We start from the raw sequence: 27,224 nt of genomic DNA on the forward strand, positions 1-27,224 counted from the left end.
AATCGTAATTTATACCTGTAATCTTTTAGTTTTGTATGCTTCAGCTTCCAAAGAACTTGTTTTCTCAGCAACTACTTGTTGCGCCTCCTTCATTTGGGAATGATACTTTTCTGTAACGGTAAGTGTTATGTCATTCTTAGTGAAAACAAGTATTTGGACTTTATCAAGATTCCTAAACCCTCCTTCATTGCAATTATATATATTAACTGACATAAAGACCGAAAAATTGTGTAATATTTTTTCTTACAAAAAATATGAATCGAAATAAATTATATATATTCTTGCTAGCTATATTTAATTATTTATAACTATATTATTTATATACTATTTAATATTATATATATATATATATAGTTATAAATATTATATATATATATATAGTTATAAATAATTAAATATAGCTAGCAAGAGTTTCAATAATATTTATCTTTATGTATTTCTCCAACTAATTTAACAAGAACGATCTACAAGATGTCCATGAAGTATTATTAAAACATTTCAAATATTGTTAAACATTTTAGATTTCTATGCATTTATCAACATTTGCGCAAAAAGTCTTACCAAGATGAAGTTTCAGATCGGCAGCCGATTGTGCGCTCTCTATTGCTTTCCGCTTGTGCATTTCCATCGCCTGCTGTCTCAGAGCCAATTCCTTCTCCACCGTGGCGAGAGAGTTTTGTAAGAGACGTTCCTTTTCTTCTAACTTCCGCACGACAACGTTGGCCGCTTCCACTTGCGTCGTCAGTGTTGATACTTGTTCCTTCAACACATCCTTCTCCTCTCTTGCGAGTTTGTGCAGTTGATTACTCTTTATCCTCTCCGTCATAAGCTTGAAGTTCGCATCATCTTTCTCGCGTAACTGTTGTATCAGTCTGGAATTCTGTTCCTGCATGTCCTCGAACGCTTGTCCGGTCACTTCCATCTCGTTTAGAAGCGCTTCCTCCTCCTGCAACCATACACAATTCTGTTCAGCGTTACATCTCCGTTCGCGCACGCCACAGTGACTTAAATTGTCGCCTATGGTACAATATATTAACAAGAGATTTTTAATTGATGATATAAAATTTTTGCACTACACAAAAATAATTAAGATAAAAACAATATAATTCTCAAATATTTTAAATTAATTTTAGCTCTTTAATTAAGATCTATAAGATTTTCATTTATTATATATTGCATCACAAAAGTCATAAGAAAAGAAATAGTAAATCTATGAAGAGTGATCTACCTGTTTTTGACCAGCAACTTGACGTTGCAAGTTGTACGCTTGTTCTTCTAATTTTTTAATTTTTATTTGCGCATCTTCATCGGCTAACTTTTTACGTTCCTCGCGTTTACTTTCCTGCAAAAAAAAAAAGAATTTGTAATTATTTAAATAAAAATAAAATACATGTGAAACCAATACAAATAGTTATCTATGTAATAAATAATACAATAATATTGTATAATAAAAATTTGATCCTTATTCTTTCTTAACCAAAAAACAAATGTTTTGCAAATACAAAATCAGTAATCCCTCATTTATTTATTTATTTATTATACTGTTATATTACGTTATTATATGATTATCACATAAAATATTATAATTGCTACAACATACTTGAATTTTTTTAACTTGCTGTCGTAAATCCTCTAACTCTGCTCTTGTCTTACGTTCTGCAGCCATTAACTGAACTTTATCTCGTTGCTCCTTTCCAACACCTTTGTACATATCTAAGAGAAGTTTCATTTCTTTCATTTCATTCACAGCCTTCCTGTAATCAAATTTTTTTTATTTCAAGAAACTATATATTGTCGCCATAAAAATATCTGTATCTCGTTTTAAAATGCTGAATATTTCCCGAACGTACTTGAGTTGTGCCTTCAAATCCCTTACAATCTCTGATTCCGCTATCTTTCCGTCTTTGGTGCGATGTGCGGGATCACGATGCTCAGTTTTTACAGATTCTTTTTTGATATCTTTCTCGCGTTTAATATCTTTTTCCTTTTTTAAGGTCGGCGAAGTTAATGTCAGAGAATCTGGTGTCCCTTTGTTACCCTCATTCTCTCCCACTTCGATAGTTTCTACCTCTTCGTCAGCACCGGATTCTCTTTTTATAGTAACTCCACTTTCTTCTTTGATCTATTGAAATATTAAAACAAATTAATATAAATTAAATATTAGCAATTAGTATAAACGGAATCTTATCTTACATAATTGAACAAAATGGTTGAATACATTAATTGTAAATTGTTATTTCCAAAAGACTTCACATGTATACAATTATATACATAATTTTTTTCTCTGGTTTATATATCGTTATACCTGTGTAGAACCTGGTAAGGAATTTGATGCATCTTCCTCTTTTCCACTGCCATCTGAATTATTCCCTTCCTTATTTTCTTGAGCTGTTTGCTGACCTAATTTTGCTGTCAATTCCTCTACTTCCCTTTTTAACTAGAAATATTTAATAAAAATAAAATTTTATTTTTATGTTATTTAAATATTATACTATTATAATTCTTTATATGTAAAATTTCTTTTATTTATTTTTCAATAATTGAAAGTAATTGTGCATAACTTTATTATTTAGATAAAATTGATATAATCATATGCATAAATTATTGAAGTTAAAGTTTGCAAAGATAATGAAAATTTACGCTATTATGATTATATACATACTCGAGGTATTTCAGTAGAAGCTTCCTTGTACTTTCGCTTGTAACGGTGCACTTCCCCCTTCAGCTGTTGATTATGATTCTGAAGAGAGGTAATTAGATGCCGCATTTCTCGATTGATTGGACCTGTTTGCTCATTAGCCGCTAGATTCTGTTCAAACTCAATGCGAAGCATTTCGTACTCCTTGCGTAATTGCGCTAAGACATCTTCGAGTTGTATACATTCTCCGCGCAATTTCTTTTGAGCCATCAACTCTTCGCTCTATATAAAAAATATCGTTTAGATAATCATGGATAAGATTTTATAATTATATATTATTTACAACATATTACTATTTTAATATTTTTAACATTATTTTTGATAGTTATCAGCTGATTTTTGTCAAAGAATATTAATCGAGTTAAAACAAACTTTATATTATTTTTTTGAAAATATATTTTTTAACATAAAATCAAAGAACGGTACGCGCTTGTATTATTCTAGTATGCAAAAAATTTACCTCCATCATCTCGATGTGGCGCAAATGTGCATTTTTGCTTGACTGCAATTGTTGACGGGCATCGTCTAATTGTGTTTTTAATTGCATAGATTCATTATATAACACAGAAAATTGTGATTGCAAACATTTGTACTCGGTTGTTTCGACAATTACCGATTCCGGAAGCTGTCTTATCTAAAACATTAAAATTTTATGTTGCTTTTATTTCTATTTATTGTTAGATAATTCATTAAGTTAACACAAAGTTATATCACAGTGATATATAAGTATAATTTAGAAAAAAATTATTTACTCACATCCATTTTCAGCTTCTCTACTTCTTTCAAGGTGTCACGATGTTGTTGATGTAATTTATCCAATTCCTGTAGTCTGTTATTAGCTAATTCACGCGTCTCTTCAAGTTCTCTTTGTAAGTCTTCCACCTGTATAATTGAGATACATATTAGAGATACATATTGAGATACATATTAGAGAAATAATTTTGTACTGTATATAATATTAAATTAATTTATACATGTAATTTTTTTTATACATGAAGATATTTTACTTTAGTCTGTGAAACACTGGAAGCAACCAAAGTATTCGGTTTGTTGCTGCCCTTGTCGTCTGTGCCGTGTATTTGTTGAAATGCTTTCAACTTTTCAATTGCTTCGCCAAGATGATGTTCTAATTTATCGTTCCTCGCTCGCACTTTGTTTAATTCATATTGCAAGTCGTCCACTTGATTCCGCAATTCTGCCACAAGAGTATCTTTTCCCATTAGAGCGTCTTGCAGTTGTGACACCTATGGATGAGTATATCTATATAATAAAAGAAACAATATTCCTCCCCAGATTGATCCAAAATAAAAATAAAAAATTCGAATATAAATATAACAAAGCTCAAAATACCTTTAATGTGTGAGTGTGGTGTCTTTCATGTAATTGTAGATTTATCACTTCTAGATTTCTATTTTCCATTTGAAGTTGGGCATTAGCGTGACGTACGACTTCGTCAATATTTGGCGCATCTTCTGTAAAATATGATTTATCAATTACAATATACAATCTTCCTCGCAGCAAATGTATAATATAAAGTTCTTTCAGAATTTCAGAAATTTTTAAGAATATTACTATATAAAATAAATCGCATGCATCTAGCTAGAAGTTGTTCAAGACTTGCATTGATGTGACATTGAAAAGAGAAATTTCAATATATTAGACTCACCACCGTCAAACTGCCCTTTAAGCGCAAGAGTAATCTTTTCATTTCTTTGAGACATGCGATCAAATGCCTGTACAACTTTAGATACCGCTCGCTTCGACACTTGTACACGATTTGCTAGCTTCTCATCTAACTCTTCTTTATCCCAGGAAGATAGTTGCAGAAGAAACGATGTTGTAGCTTCACTTTCATCTATAAGAAAAATAGAAATATCTTTTAAAGAATTTATCCTCCAGAATATATTACTGTTATATTGCATTTCTTTAAAGATTCTTTTACTTTTGTTTTCAGATTCATCAGCAGTCTCGGCATCAAATCTCTGCAGTAATATTCGTATATCCTCATTAAGCTGATTCCAATATCGATTTACTACATTAAGTACTGCATCATCTTGCATTTGACGTTTTTCTAATTGTTCAATACGTTGCCTCAATTCAGCTTCCATTCGATGTCTTTGATCCAATCTCTAAATTATAGAAATGACATATAAACTAAATCTTGTATATAAATTTTAAATATAATTTGTATGTGTATAAGAGAGAACATATAATTATATATATTTATATATATATATATATATATATATATATATATAAAAAATTAATATATTATATATATTACATATCCATCTTTTTGTTATAATTTTCTCATTCTATTCTCTTCACGTTTAATTAGAAATTATTAATTTTAATTTTATGAAAATAATATAAGTTAAGATAGGTTTTCTATACCTGTGCAAGTTTCTTATTCTGAAACTGCAAAACCTTCATATCCATCTCTTCGAGAGTAGATATGGGGCCTATCAGAATTGGCTCAAATTGCACCTTTTTGATAGCTGGTTGGGAACTGGTGTCCCCGGAATCTGCAGATCGTTTCGACATCTTTGCAGATATTTATGTCTGCAATAAATAAATACAATAAAAATTATTTATTTGTTCAAAGCATTGAAACGGGAAAATATTTTTCTCTTTTCGATGCAATTAATGTCACGCAATTTCCCCAATCTCAGAGTATACTACAAAATTTTATCTAACAATAAAAAAAATTTGATTTTGCTAGTTAGTGTCAACATATACTACAAACACCACATATTATTACACAGAGATTTAGAAACATACATATTCAGGAATTCGAGATTATATATATAAAATCCATATGACAAAAAAAAAAAAAAAAAAAAAAAAAAGTTCATATAAACATTACATTAATATTCAATATACGCAGTATACAAGTCCTCAGACATATACGATCTCGAGTATAAGCGAGAAATAAACATTTCACCCTAATAAAGGGCAATAATCTGTTCTTTTTTTTTAACCTCTTTATTTAATGAGCCAGCAGTTATGGCGATCAGTGAAGGAAGTCGAGGATGGAATTTCTTTTCGGATCGCTTAGACGCCTAATCAGGCTCTTCTGAGAATAAAGACGTGAAAAATTAGGGGAGAAAAAAAAAAATATATAATTCGAACTTCGACTTTGCGAAGGAATAAGTGCTGTTGTTATTGATCGCGCGTCCTCGCAGATATACCTCGGTACGAGCGATTTCCAGTCTCGACGTCCACCTTCGACGGGTCTTCACGGCCTCTTCCTCGCCGCTACGTCATTCCCCGATGCGCTGCGCCTTACGTGCCAGACTCTCGTTCGTCGTGTTCAACCTCTGCATTTCTTCTGCGGATCTCTCTGCGGACGCGAGGCCGTGAACGGATACGACCCGCCAGTTTAAGAACTTATTTCCTAACGGAAACGGAAATCGGAGAGAGTCTCCGGGTCCGAGTGTGCGCCATAAAACGGTACCTCCTGTCCGGAAGGTGAGACGCGATTGGACAGTCGATAAAGCGCGGGAGCGTCTTTATCGACTTGATTCTACGTTTCGCCGCGAGATGGCGCTGCGATCGAGGCAAGATGGTAGCGAAGTCGAGTCGCCGGGTATCGTGTGCTTGTTTCTAATTTACACTGCTTTAAATTCTGTGTTCTTTATTGTCACACACGTGTACGCGCGTGCGTGATATCTTTTTCATTAAAATAATCAATTCTGCGCGAGTAATTAATTATCTTTAGCTTGTTTTATCTTCTTCGTATTTTATAAAAATCAAAGATGGAATCGAAGAGGTTAGCTCTGTCAAAAAGTATATTGGAAATGAAGGTAAGTTGAAAGAGAGGAAAGATGTAACAGAGTTTTGATGTACGATGATGCATGACCTTGTTTGTGCAGTTCATGAAACGAACGAAGGACAAAGTGGAGAAACAGCAGTTTCAACAGGAAGGAGAGGAGTACTTTGGTAGCTCACTGACATCACGCATGAAAGAAGCATCGTAGGTATACTTTTCATTATTAATTCAAGTATCGAAGTATTTTATGTATAAATTAATAATAATAATGCGAATAAATCTCAGGATGTCTTTTGAGCTCACTTTACAAATATTTTTTATAATTATAAATGAAATTTTGTCAGGAATTATAAATTGTGTAAAATAGGCAAATATTAAAATGTTTTATTAAGATTCAAATATTTTATCAATAGTGATAGTATCATTGTTAATAATATCTCATATTTTATGTTTAAGTGGGAAATTCTTTATGGAACCGAGCTATATTTTCTGTGAGGGACTCATCGAAGGCAGATTAAGCTTTCAAGGGATGAACCCGATGATAGAAAAACTAATGGAAGCAAAAGAAAATGAAAAGCGAGCCCAAACAGAGACTAAGGAAGAAGTGGATGTATCAGACGAGCAAATGACTGTCCAGTGGCAAAAAATGCGAACAAAGTTTGATGTTATGACACACAGAAAGCCACAAAACAAAGCCTACAGAAAATCGCAACATAGTAAAACAGGCTGCAAAGATGAACCAATGGAAAAGAAACCAAAATTTCTAAAACCAGTGGACTGAATCTATGATCTGGTAAATAATTTTATTGTATAGATATTACAATAATTATGTATACTAATAAAATGTTTTGTATAATAATAAGCATAGAAATTAATGCATAGAAATTAGCACATAAATTTGACATCATAAACTATTTATGATATCCCTTTAAAGTTTCATCTAATATTGGAGTTGACACACTAGCACACATAAATTTGATATCATAAACTAATTGTCAGTTGGAATTTGTATTACATTATGTTAAATAAATATTTTTATATATATTATATTATATTATATTATAATTAGCGTTCATATATTAGTATGCACTAATTTTATATTTTTATAATAATATTATATTAATATTATATAAAAATATCAAATATATAATATCAGTATCAATATAAAAATATTACTATCGTATATTATTAGTTTAGAGTGTCATTTTTTATTTTATAATGTTAGGAATAAATTATGTATGATATTAATTGTTTGAATATATGTTTCGTATACATATATATTTATTTACTTTTTTACTCATAAACACCTTTTGCTTTTTTTATACAGAAGACAAAGAGTTTGTATATTTTTATCCACATGTAATTTTCTTTGTCACGAAATTTGACGCGGCGAGTAATTCCCGAAATGTTTCTACGCACACACCATCAGTGCAATTTTTCTTCTGCCCTTCTTTCCAAAATACGTCGAAACTATCCCCCGGAAAATTTCTCGCATTTCTTCCTTATCGCGAGTCTATATAACAAATTAACAAAATCTTTTCTTATAAAAAATTTTTTGCTCCGATTTTAATTTAATATTGTCTAAATTTAATTAAATGTAAAAATATACATCACACAACAATAATATGCTATTAACTTTTGGCTGCGACGTAAGACAAAAGAAATCTACCTTAAAAAGATCTATAATTGTCAAGCTGTATCTCGTGAAAATGCTAGGCGATATCGAGCAACGAATGGAAGTTTGGTCCCCTAAATTGTCCTTACCGGATATACGCCAGCGCGTGGTAACATTGTCATTGCAAAATCCAATCTCACAGATGGAAGTCCAGCTGCGCAAATTTCTACAATATTTTTAAAAATTTTAATTGCAAGTAGTTATTTGCCCCCTGAGAAACTTATCAAGATATTCTCATAATGAGTGAAATTATGAAAAAAGAATACTTGCTCGTGCTACCGGTTGCTTGAACATTTCCTATGCTGTCAGCGTATGTAGTAATATAATCTGAAATCGCTAATAATGCTTCTAAAATAATATTTTATTTGAATATTAATTGTCTCTGTCGTTATAAATCAAATTAAAGAATTGGAATATATGATTTTGAAAGTACTTATATATTAAAATTGTTATTAATTATTATTTCAAAAACAAAAATTTCTCTTCCATAACTTTATAGTTGATCGATCTTATAGGAAGTGCGTATGTATGAGAAAAAAAATATAAACGCTATTGTAATTTATTCACGTTTTATCTTTGGCAAAACGGGCAAATGGCATATCCAATTTAAGAGATTGAGCAATTTCCTGTAATTAATATTTCCGTCTTCGCGCAGCAGTAACTTATCCATCAACGGTGAGAGAAATTCCTTGTTCGGAAATATACGATATTTCTCGAAGATCGAGAAAACTTTATTTTCGGGTAGAACTCCGACATATTTCTGAATCATAATTTCATAACGATTTTACGTATTTGTAAAAAAAATATATAATTTAAATTTTTGCAATTGGTTAGTTTGATTAACTATCAATACATGTTTAATTTGCGTGGAAATTTACATTCAATTGATCGAAAAAGCAAATTTAATCTGTGTGTAAAATAATAGTTAATAAAATATAAAAAAAAAGATATACGGTTATTAATAAAAAAATAGATATATATAGATATATTATGGACATATTAATAAATTGACATATGTGTGCACTTGGTCCAGACGAGACAATTCGTCCCCTATATCCAAAAATGGCACTTCCGGAATACGTTTCTTGAGGTTTCGACGGAAATTGCTTAAATCACGTAGACATTGCCACCAGAAAAGAGTTTCCTCGTTTAAATCGGAATTGCGTAAAGTATCCGAAGCGTCAAACTTGTCTTTGACATTCTTCTTACCGTGTGTAACATCTGCGTAAAGACGCGATGTTTTCGGATCCCTCAAATCACAAGTTCGTTTTTATCATTAATTAAATTCTTATTTATTGAAAAAAGAAATCGTTATTTGTATTTTTATCATTTAAACAATTTTAGCGTATCATTTTTATAGACAAAAAGATTTTATTGACAAAAAAATATAAATCTATATAGAGAAGCAAGTTAAATAATTAATATACTGTTTGTACTTTATAAAGACTTTATTAAAGATAATTTATTTATTTATTTATATGATGACATATGCGGAATTTGTGTTATACGATTTCTTTTTCCATTTAAGCATGTGTAATATAAATAAACAGATGTATATCAACGAGAATAACGCGCGATGCAATTTAAAGAAGATTACTTGACTTGTCCGACAAATGATCTAGTGCGTTCCGTGAAATCTGCTTGTCGGCAATCGACTAACGTAATTGGCTCATGATTAATCCACGTCAAAATTCTCTTTCCGATCCGCGATTCCAATGTTTGAGCTTTCGTGAGTTCGCCAAATCTATCAGATTTATCGACAGGCTTTTTGCATCTGGTCCACAAACAAATATATGAAGAAAATCCGAGAATTGCTTAAACAGTTATAATCTTACAAACTTATATCGCTTACTCTATTGTAATTTGTTCCACTGGCGGCTCGCAATGATTATACGATTTACGGTACAAAGAACACGCAATATCTTCTCGTATCGTCGCTCTTTTCTTAATTTCAATTATTTGTTTCATCGCCTTTTTCACAAAAAATTACAAATATTACTTAATTAATAATCGAGATAGAAAAGATGACGTTTCGGATTTTACGCTTTATAATATTTATTTAATTTCCTAAATTAAACTACATATAAGTTATTAATTAATATATTAAATATATGTATATTAATAACTTATATACTTTTTAGCAAACGAATTCCAAAAACGTTCTTTGTCGTGACTTTGAAAATTTTAAAATTCAAATTTTGGAGGAAAGATTTTTCTCCCCAAGGCATAATTTTAAATGTCACCTCGAGGTATCAAAATTTTCAAGGAGCGCTCTTATCTTTCGCAAATAATCACTCCACAAGGGATTGACCCTATTGTCGATACACCTTCACTTATATAACATGCGATGTAACGAAACACCGTATGCTAGTTTTGCAATAGAATAGAAACGGAATACCTAGCATCCCGACAACGTAACGTTATACGCGAAGAATATATCAAATGAAGTTGTTCGGTTAGTTGTTCGCTTTTTTTTGTATATCTCGATGTGTTAGTTTCCCAAGATGGATTTGCAGCGTTTAAAGTGTCTTATTGCACGCCGCGTGTGATTTGCGGTCGATTAATTATCGCATTAATTATCACCATGCGTTAACGTTACGTAATAGCGTAAAATGAATAAGTTATGCGCGTTCGTAATTGCTGGTATTTAGTATTTCCTTTCTACTTATATGTGTATATATATATGTGTGTCTATGTGTGTTTGTATTAATAGCCAGCAACACACACATACGAAATTATGTAGCTGGATTTTACAAAATATATCTAGTACGAAATTCTGTCAGCTGTTATCTGTCACATCAGAAGATCTTAGATTTCTACTGGAATTCTATGAGTGACATCGCGTCGAATACGACGGATTTTGTATCGATTTTGTGTTACTTTGCCACAAAAAAAGCATATAAACTCTTGTGACATTCATTACATTCTGTGATATTCAACATTCGGCGATGTCGGCAGAATTCGAACCGAAATCCGAGGAGTTCTGATAACTGATGACAGCTGACAGAAGTGACGCGGCAAAAATTTGAATACCATTACCATATTTATAAGTAAACATCCAGATGATTCGTCATATATAATATTCTTATTATTATACACAGATGTTATTACCATATATGTATAAAAAAAATGCGTACAAGTAACATTTTTATTTTACATTAACAGCTGCGCCTCGATTCGGGAGAGTAATTCGCGCTCGCTGCACCTTTTTCCCGAGATTTAATATATTCTTGCAAGCCGCTGCCATGTTAACCATGATGCAATAATATCGATTGTTTCGCCTTGTTTCTCATATGAAATACCGGACCGTTAATTGCGGTAGCATGTGGCTCGCCTTGAACGGCTCTTCCCTTTAAAAAACGCCGCAGGATGGGCAAACGATCGAAAAATTTGCGACCTGATGACCGCGCCGATAAAATAAAAAAAAATCAAACTCGATAAAATTCGCATCGTAAACCTCTCGTGTTACACCGTTACACCGGGCAACATTGATATTTCGGCACACGAAAAAGAAATCACAGACTCGATCGGACGACAGGTACTCGTGTTGTTCCAAAATATTTTTTGTCTCGATTTGGTTTTACGGTAAAAATGCAATACGAATCCGAATTAATATCAGTTTAAAAAAAGAAACTTATTTCGCGAAAAGTTATATAAGTCGTAATTCCAACACAAACGATATACTTAAATATAATAAAGAGAGAGAGAAACAGAAATTTCATCTTACATTTGACAAAAGGAAGATTACGAATAAAAACAGGAATTTCTGGAATTTTTTGAATAATTTCACATTCGCGCGCTGAATTATTAAGAGATCCATAAAAAATGAATGATATCTAATAAATCTTTTTGTTCCAAGTCTTTTTTTACAATCGACCAGTTTAATAATTTTGACGTGCAAAATTCCATGACGAAACGAGAGGTGTACAAGAGAGTGAGAGGAAAAGAAAAGGATTATATAAAGCTCCGTTATCAACCTATCCGTTCCGAATTGCATCGAGTCAATTAGCGTTTGCTTAGGAGCGAGCCCATCCCGTTCGTACTCCTTCCTTGAATCTCCTACGTGATCCGCCCGTACACACAATGTATAATTAAATCCTGATTGCGTTTAATGCGATCGCGTCGTAACGAGAGCGGTAACTATCTATCGGCGACTTGTTTCCTCAAAAGGCGCGGCGTGCACCAATTCGCGGCACCGCGAATAAAACCAGTACGGGAGTACCCCGTTAAACAACGAGAGTGCGGATGCGCTCTCACTCGTTGCGCACTCGCAGCGACGCGACGTGTTATTTGCAGAGAGGAGAACCGCGAGATTACGGACAATTTGCGCGCGATTGGAATCGCGTCCGAGGGTGGCCGGGGGATATCGATCTCTCGATACGAATCTCGAGGGCACACACGACGCGACTTTCCTTCCTGGAGATAGTTGAACCCTCCCTTCGGCTGGTTGTTCCATAATTGTCCTGGAAAGGCAATTAAAGCCCACGATCCGGCGATTGGAGGAGAACGATTAGTGCCATCACGCGAATGAAATTTGAAATTAATTGCCCACTTTTGTATTTTTCGTTAGAAGAGATGGCACCGCTTCATTGCTGCATGATAACGATAACGAGAAAAAGAATTTTTTTATTTTGTATTCATTTGCTGCGACAATGACATAATTCAAAATTCGCCCTTTTTAAATTATCAATACGGGGAGAAAAATTGCTACATGTTACTATTTATAGTATAAATGATATCAAAAATTAAAAATGTACTATTTATAGCATACATAATATAAACAATAAAAAAGATGTACTAACAATCAATATAGTAAAACAGGCCAGTATAACGAATATTAAATAGAATGTTAGAATCAGAAATTTATTTAATATATTCTACAAGCATTGTTAAACCGAAAAAAGGATGTATTATTTACAGTATAAATAATATATATAATATATAAAATAAAAAAATCGCCTCGATGCGATCGAGGACAGACTCATTAATTTCCGTGAAGTATTGTGCGATAAGAAATTTATGTAACAGATAGCTTTTGCAGAATCGAGACAGAATAATAAAATAGAGGATAATACTATGTATATGTAAGATCGATTCGCAGATTATACGACTATCGATCTCCAATAATTTAGAACGTGTGCCGGTTTATCCGACGCGTTCATTCTACTTTTTTTTTTTTACATTAACGAGGAACATGCGTCGCCGAGAGTTTTTTTACGAAGAGAAGAGACGCGGCAGAGAGGCAGAGACGGTCTTGTTGTTCGTCTTGTACGTGCTAAATATTTGAGTTAGGTTGTCGTCGGCATTAAACGACGAGCAAACATCGCCGATACACCGCGGAAGAAAACGTCGCTCATTTATCAAGCGCAAACAAGGCACCGTTCTGTCCACCTTCCTCCCATCATCCCTTAGAATAAGTTATTCAATGTATAATTATAAGTAATATTCAAATAACTGGAATAAAAATCTCTCCGAACACACATAATCGCAATAATACAGAGATTAATTGGAAAAAAAAATTATTGTATTCGAATAAGTATTTTAATACTGCCAAATCATTTATTTGAAACTATATTGAAATCAATGTTTATTAATTTAATATTTTTTTCAGTGCAGTAATTCAATATTTTTATTGTATATTAATATATTATTTCGTAACTTTTTAATATTATTTTGAATATAAAATACAGCTCGATCGAGTTCGAATTTTTGAGATTCTTTGTAGAGATACAAGTTTGACATAGTGAAGAAATAAAATAAAATTTATTTTTATAACAAAAAAAAAATCTACTTTTTACACGAAGTTTCTCTGTTTACGAAAAAATACGTGCAAAAGCGCATAAAATATATATTTTACTTGACAAAAACTTTCCTGGTAAGAAAGGATAGAGATAAATCTCTTTCTCGTAAAATATTTTTGCGGAAGATACGAATCTCTCGAGGGAATCATGTCTGCGAGAAGAGAAAGAGAGAGAAAAGAAATCGTATCCTTAAAGCAACGAGAGAAAAGCCCGAGATCTCAGACTCGAAGACACTCGATATCACGCCCAGCTGTGCGCGGGATTTTTAAGTTACAACCTCGTGTAAAGAGAGAAGCGCTAAACGGCGAACGAGCGCTCGTTGCGTTTCATTTAAAGCAGCAGTTCCCAAACTGCACAAGTGAGAGTAATAATAAACCACGGAAGAAATTATATATTTGCCAGAGAAGATAAGAACCGATCCGCATATCGCGTGATGCTTCGCATCAGACGTAGTATACTTCTAATTTTGAAATAGACGAAACGAAATATTCGAACGTATATTAGAGAGTCGATATTTCTCTCCTGACCCCAAAACTTACTTTTATTTTCAGAAAATATATGTCATTAAGAAAAGAGAGAGAGAGAGAGACAGCCGTTTTTATTTTATTGCTTCTTGGATTAAATAAACCTCAAGGTTCTTGATTACATTCAATTGCATTTAATTATACTCTATATATAGACACGATTTCAGGATCCAGAGTAAGCTCGCAATCTGACTTAATATTCTGAATGTATTAATAAATCGTGAGAGATGAAGGACACGAATAGAAGATTAAATAAAATCGTGAAATGATTTATTGTAAATCACTTTAAACATTTAATTTAATATTTTTTTCAGTGCAGTAATTCAATATTTTTATTATCTATTAATATATAGGTATTATTTCCTAACTTTTTAATATTATTTTTAACATAAAATACAGATCGATATAAAATCTATCAAAGTTCAAATCTTCGATATTCTTCGTATAGAGATACAAGTTTGACACAGTGAAGAAATGAAATAAAATTGATCTTCATGACACAAAATCTGCATTTTACACGACGTTTCTCTGTTTACGAAAAAATGCGCGGGAAGCCTGCTGTTTCGTGTCTTGGAGAAAAAAGAGGGAGAAAGGTCGCTCTTTTTGGGAACCTCTGACAGCCAACAACATGTGATACGAAACAGTGTCAGCGGGGTCAGCTCGCGAGTGGGTAAAACGGTAACCGAGCTCGGAACAATATTTGCCCGATAACCAGTCTGGAAAACGACGTTCTCTCTCTCCACGTGCTAATGGATTTAGCAATGGATTTAGCGGTGGCGAACGCGTGTCCCGGCGAAACGGGCAGCGTGTGTTCGGCGCGCGAACGTTGTCTGTTTGCCGTGTCGTGTGTCGTGTCGTTCGTTTCCCGTTCTGTGTTTCGGTCCGCGATCGATGGGATTTTTATTCATGCGAATAACATTCGTTTCTTTCAAGACGCGAGGGCTTCGGAATCGGGTCGAATTCTAACGTGCGCGGGAGAAGAGGCCCCGTTGTTTTATACGTCGTAGATTTATTGCGGAACGCGTCATTTCCCCGAGAGTCTCTCAGCAGGTGTAATTACGGTACAGCAAGCACGAAGCTACATTGCTGCGTGCGCCCCTTTCGACGCGAAACGTGTTCGACTGAAACTGTTCATTCCGAGAACATGTTGCGTAGAGAAATTAAAAGAGGCTTGTGCACACGCGTAGATATTGAAGTTTGACGTTAAATTCAATTTCGATTTTTTTCGTGAAATTTAAAAATTTTTAGTTTAATTAAACTTCAAATTAAATGAAATTAAATTTCAATTTGACGAAGATAAGAAAAGCACATTTTCTGTCAAGCGTGTGAAAATATAGAGAGACGTACACGTAGATATTTAGGTTGTGATTTTAAATTTAATTTTAATTTAATAAATAAAGAAAAATGTATAAATCTGTAAAGATACTCTTTAAGAATAAAAAAATTAAGAAAAAGAAAAATATTTTTAGAATTATGTATATTACATATCTTTTTGCACTCATAGATATATTATTTTTTCTTTTTTGGGAATGGGAGGGAGAATTAAAAATTAAAACTGCTCGCGGCGTAAGTACGTACTTTTAGAGAGAAATCAGGAACAGGAAAACTATGCCAGATGGAAGAATTTTTCAATTATCTTCTCGAAATGTTAACTCTATTATTGCAGTTAAGTAGGTCGACATGAAGTCCGCGACTGATCTCTGCTACAAAGTCTTCGATCATTGTTCGTTTCATTGTGGACAATTTCCTTTCGCCCAATCGATCCGAGAACCGTTCGCATAATTATCACGACCCTGATAAGGTACATCGCGAGGTGCACGGTAACGTGTCTTGATATTGCTTTCACTTAGTATTTTTTATGATATTGAGCGAAAATCAATTGTATCCAATATTTTGCAGCGTTCGATTTCGGGCCATATATTTAATGATATCCGAAAATAAAATTCGAATTGCTTCATCTATTTTTAAAATCACAACTTTGATGTGTCAAAGTTTCCACACTCCAGGTTTATTATATTTCTTTTGCTATCAGAATCAAATCTTTTTTAACACAAGACATTAAAGCGTAAAAGCATATGAAAATAAAATATTAAATTTCATAAATTTTTGTAAATTAATTTTTTTTATTTACCATTTTATTTCATCTATTTGTCACATGGAGGATATTTGGCAACTATTGAATATTATATTATTCAGATCATATCTCGTATTTTGATTTAATTCAAATAATAAAAGTTCTAATACAGTATAGATTTTCAATAGAAGATCGATCAATAATCAAAGAACTTTCATAACTCTTCTTCCGCGCAGAGTTCTTTCACGGTTCCTTAAAAAGATAAACGGCATCGCCAGTTCGACGTGTTCGATATCTTGAAGATGTTCGTTTCGACCTTTACGATTGTGCCGTTATAATGTATCGCTCTTGAAGAAGAGAACTTCGAAATAGCGGCAGCAACTTCAATGCCTGCCTTCCATCATCACCATCCGTCATCACGTGTTCACAAGCTGGGTTCATCAATTTGACGGAGAGAGATCAATTTCTCTTCATCGTGCTCTTGAGATATGACCGGAAGTAGCGTCGTTCTCACGTGTCTATAATCAACGTGACCGAACTTGCACAAACGCACGAAACGTAACGTTAATGGAACCTTTGTATTACCATCAATTAGATTAACAGCTTAGATAATGTCAGCATTTTTTAAACAAGGCCGCATTAACCGGTTATTGAGTGAGTTATCTTGAAAATGGCACGCCATTACCTTCGCTCTGAGGAATTTGAGTGAAGAGTGAAGAAATTCTTCCGAAGAGAGAAAGCAAACGCCTCTGTTAAATATTTTTTCATAATTTCACTACTGTACTGCTTTTTATTTAATAATAATGTTTAAAAGTGACCTAACTTGACGTAATATTAAATTATCTGGCGAATAAAAGGACAAGTTTTGCTGCTACAGCGTATGTATATTTTTTTCTTAATAAAAAATTATATAAATTTAATCTATCGAAGAGTTCTCTAGTTTACATATATTCATAAAATTTCGTAAAATAAACTCACAACAGAATTTATTAATCAGATAAGCGGCAGCCTGCGATAAAGATACATTCACGCAACAAAACGTGTAATTGTCAGGTAAAAAAAAAGTACGGCTATAAATAAGGAGAAGGTATTAATTCGCCATTTATGGTATGTAGAAATATGATATGTATACATATAAACGTATATCTTATACAATCAGTACGCGATCTCATCTGGGGCCGTTATCGCTGTAATTTTAGAATCAAGGAAACCGAGCTAATGATATCCGACGATATGTCATTTCTATCTTAGACACTGCTTACTAATTCGGTATCGCGTCGATTTACATTCTTCTTAGCAGATAAGGTTGTAGATATGTGTGCGAGTTTCGTTATCGCAATCTTCTGCAGAGTTTTTGTCACGAAATAATTTGCGCGACAATATATCACCGTGTTGTATTGGAAGATTTTCGCAAATATAACATGCAAAATGTAAAATAAAAAATTAAAATATAAAAATATGATTTTTCGACATATAATTCCTATATTGAATTGTTATTTTAATTTTTTTATCTTGAAGTTTTGGGTAATAAAAATTAAACGTATTTTCAGATATAGAATCAAATTTAGTCAGAAAAAATTAATAAAATGATGCGTGTTTGACAAGTATAGAATAGAACGGACATTTCGATTATTAATTTGATCTCTGATAGATTTATTTTTTGATAGATTTTCTTTTTTGTCGGACACCTCAATAGAAATGTATATAGACAAAGAGATGGGAAACCGGTTACTAACTCGTTTAGCTGTTTGGATATATGTATATAAATTGATGTTAAATCAGTAGTTCATATTTAAGCTTACTCGAGTAGCTTCAATGCATTAATGGTAGATTAATAATATATGATTATATTCTCAGAAGCACACACATTACGAAACATGCATTACGTGATTACTGTATTGGGACAGGTGTAATGTCTAGTTTCATTAGGAATTGTAAGAAATACTGCAGCTTACAATGATTCGACCCGCCTGACTTACAAAAAATTTTTTTTTCGCAATGCAAAAGCCATAATTAAAATTATAAAAATTTGCAGAAATGCGATACCTTATGTCAGATATCGAAATGAAATTTCGCATATCGGAGTACATATCTTGTAGGGTTCTTTCATTCACACGAGTCCGTTTCATAATTCCGAACTTTTCACTTTCGTGAATGTCTGATTGCATACTTAGATTTCTTGGTCCTTAAATTCTTACCTTCGCCTAAGGCCTATATAAAGGAATCTTTCTAGATTTATATATTCTTAGTTTCACGAATATTAAAAAAAAAAAAAATATTTATATATAGAAAAAAATATTTATATTAGAAACTGACATAAAGTTTTTATTTTATTAAAAATTTTTCACTTTAGAATATCTTGGATTAAAAATTTTTTTTTTCTTAAAGAGTTTTAAGTTTAACATAATATGAAAATGTCCGCCAGTATTAATTAAGAATGTGTTACTCAATGTTATGATATTAGTCAATTATGCTCGATAAATGGGCTGTCCGTGCGCGATATCGCGTTCAATAAAAAATCGCTATCTCGCAAGATCGCCGTTCGCTCTTTCGATGTTCTCTTATTATGCCATACCGACGATTATAAACATAAAGCGTTAACGATTATCCGTTTAACTCACTGACAGCTGACATTAGCACACGAATTCCCGCGCGTTGCTTTTGATACTCCTGCTTCTCTCTCTGCTTAGTTCACCTTTCTACCAACGATAGGATCCTATAAGGTGTACACGGTGCTTCAAATAACAGGCAAATGTATTTTTGTTATATCGACAGATACAAAATTTGAAATCTATCGAATAATCATCGTATCATTTTCCTTATTTCCTTTCTTTTTCTCTCTCTACTTTTCTTTACTTCTTCTTTGGTTTATAAAAGTAAGACAAGATATTAGGGATAATATTAAAATAAAAATTTTAATATTAACATTAAAAAGTATTGATTTTTATTGACTCTAGATAAAAGAATAGAAATTTGTATATACAGTTGTATATACAGCAATTTTCTGGATTGCGTTTTTGTATGTTGTGTTTCCTCTCTTCCTCTATAATAAATTAAGGTATATGAATCATCCTGTATCGGAATTAGAATGCCAGGTGTATTAGAATGCCAGATATATTTCATCTATACTCTGCGCTACAATTTATTTCAACGTCAAACAACTTGAGATCTCTTCAATTTATTCGTCTGCAATTTCTAAAAAAAAGTATCACAGTATCAAGTCACGCGACAGAGATAAATTTTGAGTTTTTATATTTTCAGTCTATTTCTGTGATAGTTTGTCTAAAAATCATTGATGTATTTTATCATTTTTATTTGTAAAGAAGATTTTAAAAGAATTATCAGAAATTCGTATATTTGTGAAATATATATTTGAAATTTTGAAGAACTCTCTCTTAACCATTTTTCAAGTATCATTTCTTATGTTATGTAGTAACAAAAATAATTTTGGAAAAGTGAGTATAAATATGCACTTGTTTTTAAAGCAGTAACTATCGCTTATTATTAATTTATAAAAATAAATAGAAAAAATAGAATAATTCGTTAAAAAATAATATATTTTAAAATATTGTACGGTTTACTCGCTTTATGTATAAAAAAAAAAAAAATTAATTTCAGTTTATAAGTTACCTGAAGTTTCTCTATCTAGAGGCATCTAGATATATTTGAAATGTGTACTCGTGCTAAATATTTCAAATGGGGTTTCAAATAAACGTGCAAATATACATATGTACAAAATTGTCAACTGACGTTAATCATTTACGGCCGAGTAAGAGAAACAGCTCGTGTCAATATTTTGTATTTTATCAACGTCATATCAAAACAACAATATACATATAATATTGGATGTAAAGTTATGTCTTCACTGGAGCAATTTTTTGTTGATATTCCATGTTTCTTTAAAAAGTTGCTGGTCGTTGCTGAAAATTTCATAAGCTGCATCCTCACTGGAGCAACAACGAGCAACATTTTATTGATGTTTCATGTTTCTTAAAAAAAGTTGCTACTCGTTGCTGAAATTTCCTAAGCTGCGTCCTCCCTGCAGCAACAACAAGAAACTTTTTGTTGATGTTCTAGGTTTCTTTAAAAAATTGCTGATCGTTGCTGAAAATTTCACAAGCTACGTTCTCCCTGCAGCAACAACGAGCAACTTTGTTGATATTCCATGTTTCTTAAAAAAGTTGCTGGTCGTTGCTGAAAATTTCATAAGCTGCATCCTCACTGGAGCAACAACGAGCAACATTTTATTGATGTTTCATGTTTCTTAAAAAAAGTTGCTACTCGTTGCTGAAATTTCCTAAGCTGCGTCCTCCCTGCAGCAACAACAAGAAATTTTTTGTTGATGTTCTAGATTTCTTTAAAAAATTGCTGATTGTTGCTGAAAATTTCACAAGCTACGTCCTCCTTGCAGCAACAACGAGCAACTTTGTTGATATTTCATGTTTCTTAAAAAAGTTGCTGGTTGTTGCTGAAAATGTCACAAGTTGCGTCTTCACTGGAGCAATAATGAGCAAGTTTTTATTAATGTTCCATGTCTCTGAAAAAAGTTGCTGGTTGTTGCTCCAGTAAGGATACAGTTTAATACACATGTATAAACCAGCAACTTTTTTCAGAAACATGGAACATTAATAAAAACTTGCTCACTGTTGCTCCAGTGAAGACGCAACATTTTCAGCAACAACCAGCAACTTTTTTATAATAATATGTAATATAATCATATGTGCACATATGCGCGCGGAATAAATATTAATGCAGGTGATTCCGAAAGGAAGAGGAAGAAGGGGAATAGTGTAGCGAGAGACATGGGAGGAGTTCCCTGCGAGTGTACACTCTCCGTCTCTCCGGAGAGACCACTCTCGCGGTGGCAGAGGTGGTCTCTGCTCACCTGAGCGTTTCAGGTGGCAGTCGCCCAGCTGAATCGTTCAGCGACGGGTTCTCCTCGTGTGAGCGCCGCGAGCGCGATTCGCCAAAGAGAGACAGAGCAAAAAAGAGACTCATAAGACACCGGATAACTTAAGGGAGAACGAGACTGATATGTCGAGAGAATTTCGCGGGTACATTTTGCAATGCGACTCGAAAATCGCGAATCTCCCGGATTCTCTTCCAAAATCGATGAAGCGACCGTCGCGACATATCTGTCTCTGCAGATAAATGCAACAAACCTTGAGGATAATATGCAGATCTCGTTTAATTATTGTCAGACGGACGGAGACACTGTCAAAAATTTATTTTAATAAAATAAATCTCCATCGATCAATAAGATTATTGTGACTTATCGGACTGATCTAATCACGAGAATTAATTATTAAATCGAACTGATCCGGAAAAATTTTGCGGTATCAATTTTCAAGAAGCGGAAGAACATTTTCGATACAACAATTGGTCTGCTAATTATTGATTTTAATTAATTAAAATCAGAAAAAATTTCACTCCTTGTTATTTTTTCCGATTCAAAAACATCCCTGAGATCACTCGATCGTGCGTGATTTGCAAGATACTTTGTAAGAAATGAAAATGTGATGCGTCACGATACATTACACGGTAAAGTAAACAACAATACTTTCGATCGCAATCGATGATAATCGCCGCACACCAATAAAACCAAAGATCGCTTGGAAATTCAAAGGATCTCCGCGCATCTTGAAGAAAGTGAACGTCCTCTCGAGTAATCTCGAGTTCCTCGGCGATGATCGAAGAGCTGTCATCTACGAGAAAGAGCTGGTTGATCGTCGAGGCTTATTAAAAGACACTCCTGCGGCGGATCGATCGGCAGATAAATGTTCCGTTCGAGCGACGTAAATAAATTTGTCACTGAATCGACTGACTCGTCCGACGGCATTCTCAACAAAATTATCGTCTTTAATATTGCGCAGCCGCGATTAAACGGAGGTGTTCGATTAAACGGTGACCGATTGCGGAAAGAAAGACTCGGGAGTCTCGGAGTTGTCTTACCAGATTGAGAAACGACGACGGAAGAGTGTTTGATTAACGGAAGCTCTTTACCTCATGGAAGAATCACAACAAGAGATATATAGACACGTGTTAATCAATAACTAATTGCGTGCTTGTGAAATGCGCGTCATTTGCGATAGAGAGAGAGTGTACGTAATTTATTTAAAGAGCAAATTAATGAAAATTCAATTAATAAATTATTTCGAAAAAATTGAGAGCGGCAAGTTCTAAAAGAAATTCCTCAAATTTATCGTAATATAATATAAGGTAAAATTTAATGTGCGTCAGAGGAGGCAGGAATTTACGAAAAATATTCACGAATTTTTTCGAGTCGTGCCGAGACCTTAGATGGGGAACACGCGATAAGGCAACGAGATTAATTAATGTGCGCGAGATTGAACGGGATGATTTACGATATATTAATTCGACCGGGCCAATCTGCTAGAGGATTTTAACGGTGAGGGAAGCGAATGGGAGGACAGTCGAAAATAAACGCAGTCGATCATAAATCTCGCGATGACGATGTGACAGCGAATGCCAACACCGTTATCGCTGACAAATGCCGATGATCGCACGGTCATAATTCAGTGCCACACGACAGAGTCAACAAAGTGTCATTCTCGAAAAAAGATCGATCGCGCGCTTTCCGAGCACGAGTTCGTCTCGAGAGAAGAAAATTCGTCGACTCCCTCTTGTATAAAGATATTTCCATTGATTCTGCAATTAAATACATTCTACACCGCTGTAAATATTTGACGGCCAAAAAGAAATGATATTCACGAACGTGAATGATCGCGCTTAATTGAGGAGATAAAAGTCGATTTTCGCTCGAATTTATTGATACGCGAGTGCAAGAGTTCCTCGTGTCTTCCCCGAAGGATGGATTCACGTGAAAGCCGGTAGATATTATGTAGAATGAACAAGGTCGATTCGTCGGGAACAGTCGTGCTAAAAACTTTCGAAGTAAAGATATCGTGTTTCCGCGAGTGCCGCAAAGTTATATACATGCAAGTGAACTCTTAGTTGAAAGATTCCTTCGAAGTCGGGAAATGCGTATATTTTCGCGAGCGATCGCTTATCGCACCGGATAGAGCATGATGGGAGAGGTGATTCGTGTTTCCGGAAGGCCGCCGGATGTCGGTGACATTCTGAAGGAGGCTATGCTGTCGCAGAGATTCGCCGATGTGGCCCTGTGTTGTCCAGGAGGCCAGAGATTCCTCGCGCATCGTCTGGTTTTATCAGCGGCGAGTCCTTATCTCCAGGTCAGTAAAGGAAATCATAGTCTAATTTCTAATTCAGCTAATTGCAGCATTTACACGAAAGAACGAGAGAATAATTTACTTCACGGAAAAAAAATTATTAAATTATATATATAATAAATATTTACTTCAATACTGTCAAATAAATTATTTATTTGTTAACAAATAAATATTTATCTGTTTTTAAAAGGATTTTTTTATCAAATAAATATTTTTTCACATCAAATCAATATTATTAGTTTCAAATAAATGATACATTAGGCAGTATTGAAATAAATATTTATTAATTTAATCAATTTCTTTTTCAGTGTTCAAAGTCATTTATTAGATTGTTATTTTTAAGTTTTAAGTGACACGCATATAGGTATATTCTTATCGCAATAATTAAATGAGTTTAAAGTTTCGCTGGGTGAGATCGACTCTGAGTCACAGGTTTTTCTCCATGTGCTATCTATTTATCTTAATGACGTATATAATTTTATGAATTATAAAAAAAACATAGAAACAGATTTTTACTCACAGTTAATAGTATCGGATTAGAAATTTTGAAATAGATGTTTATCTCGGATTAATAACAAGTGCGAACTGCGAGAAAGCAATTGCATCGGATTTACTAGGCGATCTATGAAAATTCTTACCACATTTCGAGTATTTCGCAGCCAAGGGAGAAAAAGAGAGAAAGAAGCTCTTATTATGCTGTTAATTACCCTCTCAGCCATAATAAAAGGCGCAATAAAGGAGAACGTGGCTCGCGTTGCCGTTTAATTAGCGGGTTGGTTGTCGGACGTAAAAAAACGACGAGGAGTTGTTAATCTTGCACTTGAATGCAAGTGCATTTTGCGGCGGATGTTCGCTTACTGCCGTTTTGCTTGCTGCAATAATATAAATACGTATATATTTGATTGTACTGCCGGCGTTGAGAGACGAGCGTTTATAATACCGTCGAATTATGTTACACGGAAATAAAGATAATGCGAGAGATACCGTCGCAACAACTCTCGTATAGTTTCTTAAAATCGCGCCGGTTACGTTACGATGTACTTTGCGACCTCGAGTTGCGCGATCGTTAAACCATTGCGTCATCAGATCGGCACACGAACGAAAAATTAACGAGACAGGTAATACAGATTTTTGCAGCAACGGGCTCTTTATTTTATTCTCCTTAAGGTATCCCTCAATCTTTATACGTATCTCTTTCGAGAGAGAGAAATTTTTTTAAAAATTCGATTTTATATTATTCGTCTAAATTCCTTCAAATTTTTTTTCCTCAGATTTTTTATTCCTCAAAGTGATTTAATTATCGAACAATTATTAGTTATTATACAGTCTCTTTCGGTGTTTTTTATTTTGATAATTCCTTACGTATTTAAATTTATGGGATTTTTTCTTATGTTTCAAAATTAATGAGACAGGTAATGCAGATTTTTGCAACGAACTGTTTTATTCTTTACGATATCCCTCAATCTTTATATGTGTCTCTTTCGAGAGGGAAACATTTTTTTATTCGATTTTATATCGAGACTTTTCTGTCTAAAGGTATTATATCTATATTTAAGAGAGAATGCAATTGTAAACAATTTTTAAAAACTGTTCAAAAAATCTATTATTCGCCTAAATAATTCCTTCAAAAAATTTTTTTCCTTCAGATATTTTATTCCTCAAGGGGATTTAATTATCGAATAATTATTAGTTATTATACAGTCTCTTTCGGTGTTTCTTTTGATAATTTCTTATGTATTTAAATCTATGGATTTTTTTTTATGTTTCATTGTTTTCGCTACTGTGTGAAATATTTGCGAAGCATGGTTTTACGTGAGTAGAATCACGTTACGAAAGGAAAACCGAGAAAAACAAATTCCGATGCACTCGAGCAATTACAAAGTAATGTCGCGCGTCAGCCACGTGAAAATTCTCAATTATGCATCGCTGCCACGAATTCGTGCCACGAATTACGCTTTCTAAACTCTATGAGCAATCGGAATGACCGAAAGACAAATTTCTCGTATTTCTCTAGAATATTGAAATTTGAAAATCGATTCTGATCTCACTTTTGTCTTCTGCTCATTATTAAAAAGATATATTTAATCGCGCAACTTCGCGCATGCAACTTCTGCATTCCTCGTATATTTTATTATATGCAATTATTTTTATAAATACTAATAATGCCGATTAATATTTAATCGAAAGCATTATTTTAACGATCAATTATATATATATTGAAAACAACAAAATAAATATACACATACGTGTAGTCACTTGAGTTTAAAAAAAGGAGGAGTCCGTGAAATCTTGGTTTCACAACACAAATAAGGTAACCTGAACTTCAACGACACAAGATTCCCGGACCTTTGATTCTATAAATCTCGCACACGACACATTTCTACGATACTAGGCAACCTTTTTGCGGTTCTTGAAACGTACGCGGAACAAGCAGAGTGCGTCTTTCCGGTACTGCCATTCGCGGATTCCCGAGTCACGGCGTTTCGATTTATTACCACTTGACCTAGTTGACCCTGTTTCTTCCACGCGAGATTCCTACTTTTTGTTACATTCCTCCGCAGGAAGAGAGAAAGAAATAATTAAATTGATCCGTAAACAAGACGCGGAAGAGAAATAATAGCGAGATAAATAATTCAAAACATGCATGGTAAAATTTTCAATTAAAGATCAAGGTTTTTCGAAAATTGCGTAAAGATGTATATAAATTTTAAATTTAAAAGCTTGAATAAGAAATAAAAAAAAATAATTTCTATATACTATATTTATTATACATTTCAAAAAAAATTGTAATGTAAAGTATAGTAATATTTTTACATTAAATTATTGTATATGTAATATATATTTTTAAAATTTTAATTATTCAAAAAAGAATATAATTAAAATTAATTTCTTTTATATCGAGAAAGTTACTTTAAAATAAATTCTATGTTATTCTTTTTAGCACAAGAATTACATTGTTCAATAAAGATAGAAAAATATTATCTTACAGTTTCAAAAGAATTAAAATGTGCATATAGAAAAATCTCGAACTTGTTTACCATTCAAAATCGGCCTTGCATTGACGCACGTTACGCACAATTAGTCCGTTAATGAGGATCGTAAAGAATTGATATCCGGTTTTGTAACAGTTTGCCCTAATAACTGTTTTCACGCAGTAAAATGCTTCACTTTGAACAAACATCGCGAAAAAATTGAGAGAGAAAAAAGAATACACATTGCTAGAAAGGTCCGTGATTCAGTCGCGATATCGTAACGAGCTTCTCATTATGAAATAAATTACGTGATTTGCGAATGTCGTTCTTGCGTCATTTTAAAATTAGGAAAAAAGAATTCACGTGTTAGTCCAATTAGCACGAGCAATCTGATTAATACATGTACATAATTATGAGTATGCATTTGCACATGTATATATAAACATGTGTAAACACGTATATTTTTATTTCAAATTGAAATTATAAGGCATTCGGAA

At 33.2% G+C, this 27,224-nt stretch overlaps 4 protein-coding genes across 6 annotated transcripts in view; 2 read left to right on the plus strand and 2 right to left on the minus strand.

Moving 5' to 3' along the window:
- The window catches only part of Bre1 (E3 ubiquitin-protein ligase Bre1), a 77,821-nt gene that overhangs the window by 5,024 nt on the left and 45,573 nt on the right, over positions 1 to 27,224 (minus strand). Inside the window, exons 1-15 of one of the 3 annotated variants that reach the window (XM_085483439.1) lie at positions 5,890 to 6,144; positions 5,093 to 5,260; positions 4,641 to 4,827; positions 4,365 to 4,553; positions 4,049 to 4,170; positions 3,706 to 3,942; positions 3,455 to 3,580; positions 3,159 to 3,332; positions 2,663 to 2,920; positions 2,306 to 2,437; positions 1,851 to 2,122; positions 1,601 to 1,754; positions 1,229 to 1,342; positions 562 to 964; positions 16 to 110 (exon numbers count right to left, since the gene is read on the minus strand). In XM_085483439.1, coding sequence (XP_085339565.1) covers positions 16 to 110; positions 562 to 964; positions 1,229 to 1,342; positions 1,601 to 1,754; positions 1,851 to 2,122; positions 2,306 to 2,437; positions 2,663 to 2,920; positions 3,159 to 3,332; positions 3,455 to 3,580; positions 3,706 to 3,942; positions 4,049 to 4,170; positions 4,365 to 4,553; positions 4,641 to 4,827; positions 5,093 to 5,242 — 2,613 coding nt within the window. In that variant the 5' untranslated portion in view covers positions 5,243 to 5,260; positions 5,890 to 6,144. Of the gene's footprint in view, positions 1 to 15; positions 111 to 561; positions 965 to 1,228; positions 1,343 to 1,600; positions 1,755 to 1,850; positions 2,123 to 2,305; positions 2,438 to 2,662; positions 2,921 to 3,158; positions 3,333 to 3,454; positions 3,581 to 3,705; positions 3,943 to 4,048; positions 4,171 to 4,364; positions 4,554 to 4,640; positions 4,828 to 5,092; positions 5,261 to 5,889; positions 6,145 to 27,224 lie in introns of those variants that run through there. The other 2 variants (XM_029315961.2, XM_085483440.1) reach the window with 2 other exon arrangements.
- Mpp6 (M-phase phosphoprotein 6) lies at positions 6,237 to 7,512 on the plus strand. Its single transcript, XM_029315962.2, has 3 exons — positions 6,237 to 6,504; positions 6,574 to 6,674; positions 6,927 to 7,512. Exons 1-3 carry the CDS (start codon positions 6,457 to 6,459, stop codon positions 7,249 to 7,251), a joined length of 474 nt encoding a protein of 157 aa, XP_029171795.1. The 5' UTR covers positions 6,237 to 6,456; the 3' UTR covers positions 7,252 to 7,512.
- Positions 8,123 to 10,299, minus strand: LOC146722961 (uncharacterized). Its single transcript, XM_085483442.1, has 5 exons — positions 9,998 to 10,299; positions 9,743 to 9,919; positions 9,170 to 9,395; positions 8,713 to 8,905; positions 8,123 to 8,493 (listed from the first exon to the last, which is right to left on the minus strand). The coding sequence occupies exons 1-5, from the start codon at positions 10,111 to 10,113 to the stop codon at positions 8,369 to 8,371; spliced, it is 837 nt and encodes a 278-aa protein (XP_085339568.1). The 5' UTR covers positions 10,114 to 10,299; the 3' UTR covers positions 8,123 to 8,368.
- LOC114941137 (uncharacterized) overlaps positions 21,368 to 27,224 on the plus strand; it is a 29,940-nt gene continuing 24,083 nt past the window's right edge. Inside the window, exon 1 of the mRNA XM_029316028.2 lies at positions 21,368 to 23,758. Within this exon, the coding sequence (XP_029171861.1) occupies positions 23,591 to 23,758 (168 nt within the window). The 5' untranslated portion in view covers positions 21,368 to 23,590. The remainder of the gene's footprint in view (positions 23,759 to 27,224) is intronic.

Source organism: Nylanderia fulva, unplaced genomic scaffold (genome assembly GCF_048542155.1).
Source record: "Nylanderia fulva isolate GAGA-0341 unplaced genomic scaffold, ASM4854215v1 Scaffold25, whole genome shotgun sequence".
Classification (NCBI taxonomy): domain Eukaryota; kingdom Metazoa; phylum Arthropoda; class Insecta; order Hymenoptera; family Formicidae; genus Nylanderia; species Nylanderia fulva.

Coding starts and splice junctions, on each gene's coding strand:
- Mpp6 (XM_029315962.2), top strand. CDS start 6,457: ATGGAATCGAAGAGGTTAGCTCTGTCAAAAAGTATATTGGAAATGAAG. Junction 6,505..6,573: donor AAAGTATATTGGAAATGAAG/GTAAGTTGAAAG, acceptor TTGTTTGTGCAG/TTCATGAAACGAACGAAGGA. Junction 6,675..6,926: donor TCACGCATGAAAGAAGCATC/GTAGGTATACTT, acceptor TTTATGTTTAAG/TGGGAAATTCTTTATGGAAC.
- LOC146722961 (XM_085483442.1), bottom strand. CDS start 10,113: ATGAAACAAATAATTGAAATTAAGAAAAGAGCGACGATACGAGAAGAT. Junction 9,920..9,997: donor GTGGAACAAATTACAATAGA/GTAAGCGATATA, acceptor TTTGTGGACCAG/ATGCAAAAAGCCTGTCGATA. Junction 9,396..9,742: donor TCATTTGTCGGACAAGTCAA/GTAATCTTCTTT, acceptor TTGTGATTTGAG/GGATCCGAAAACATCGCGTC.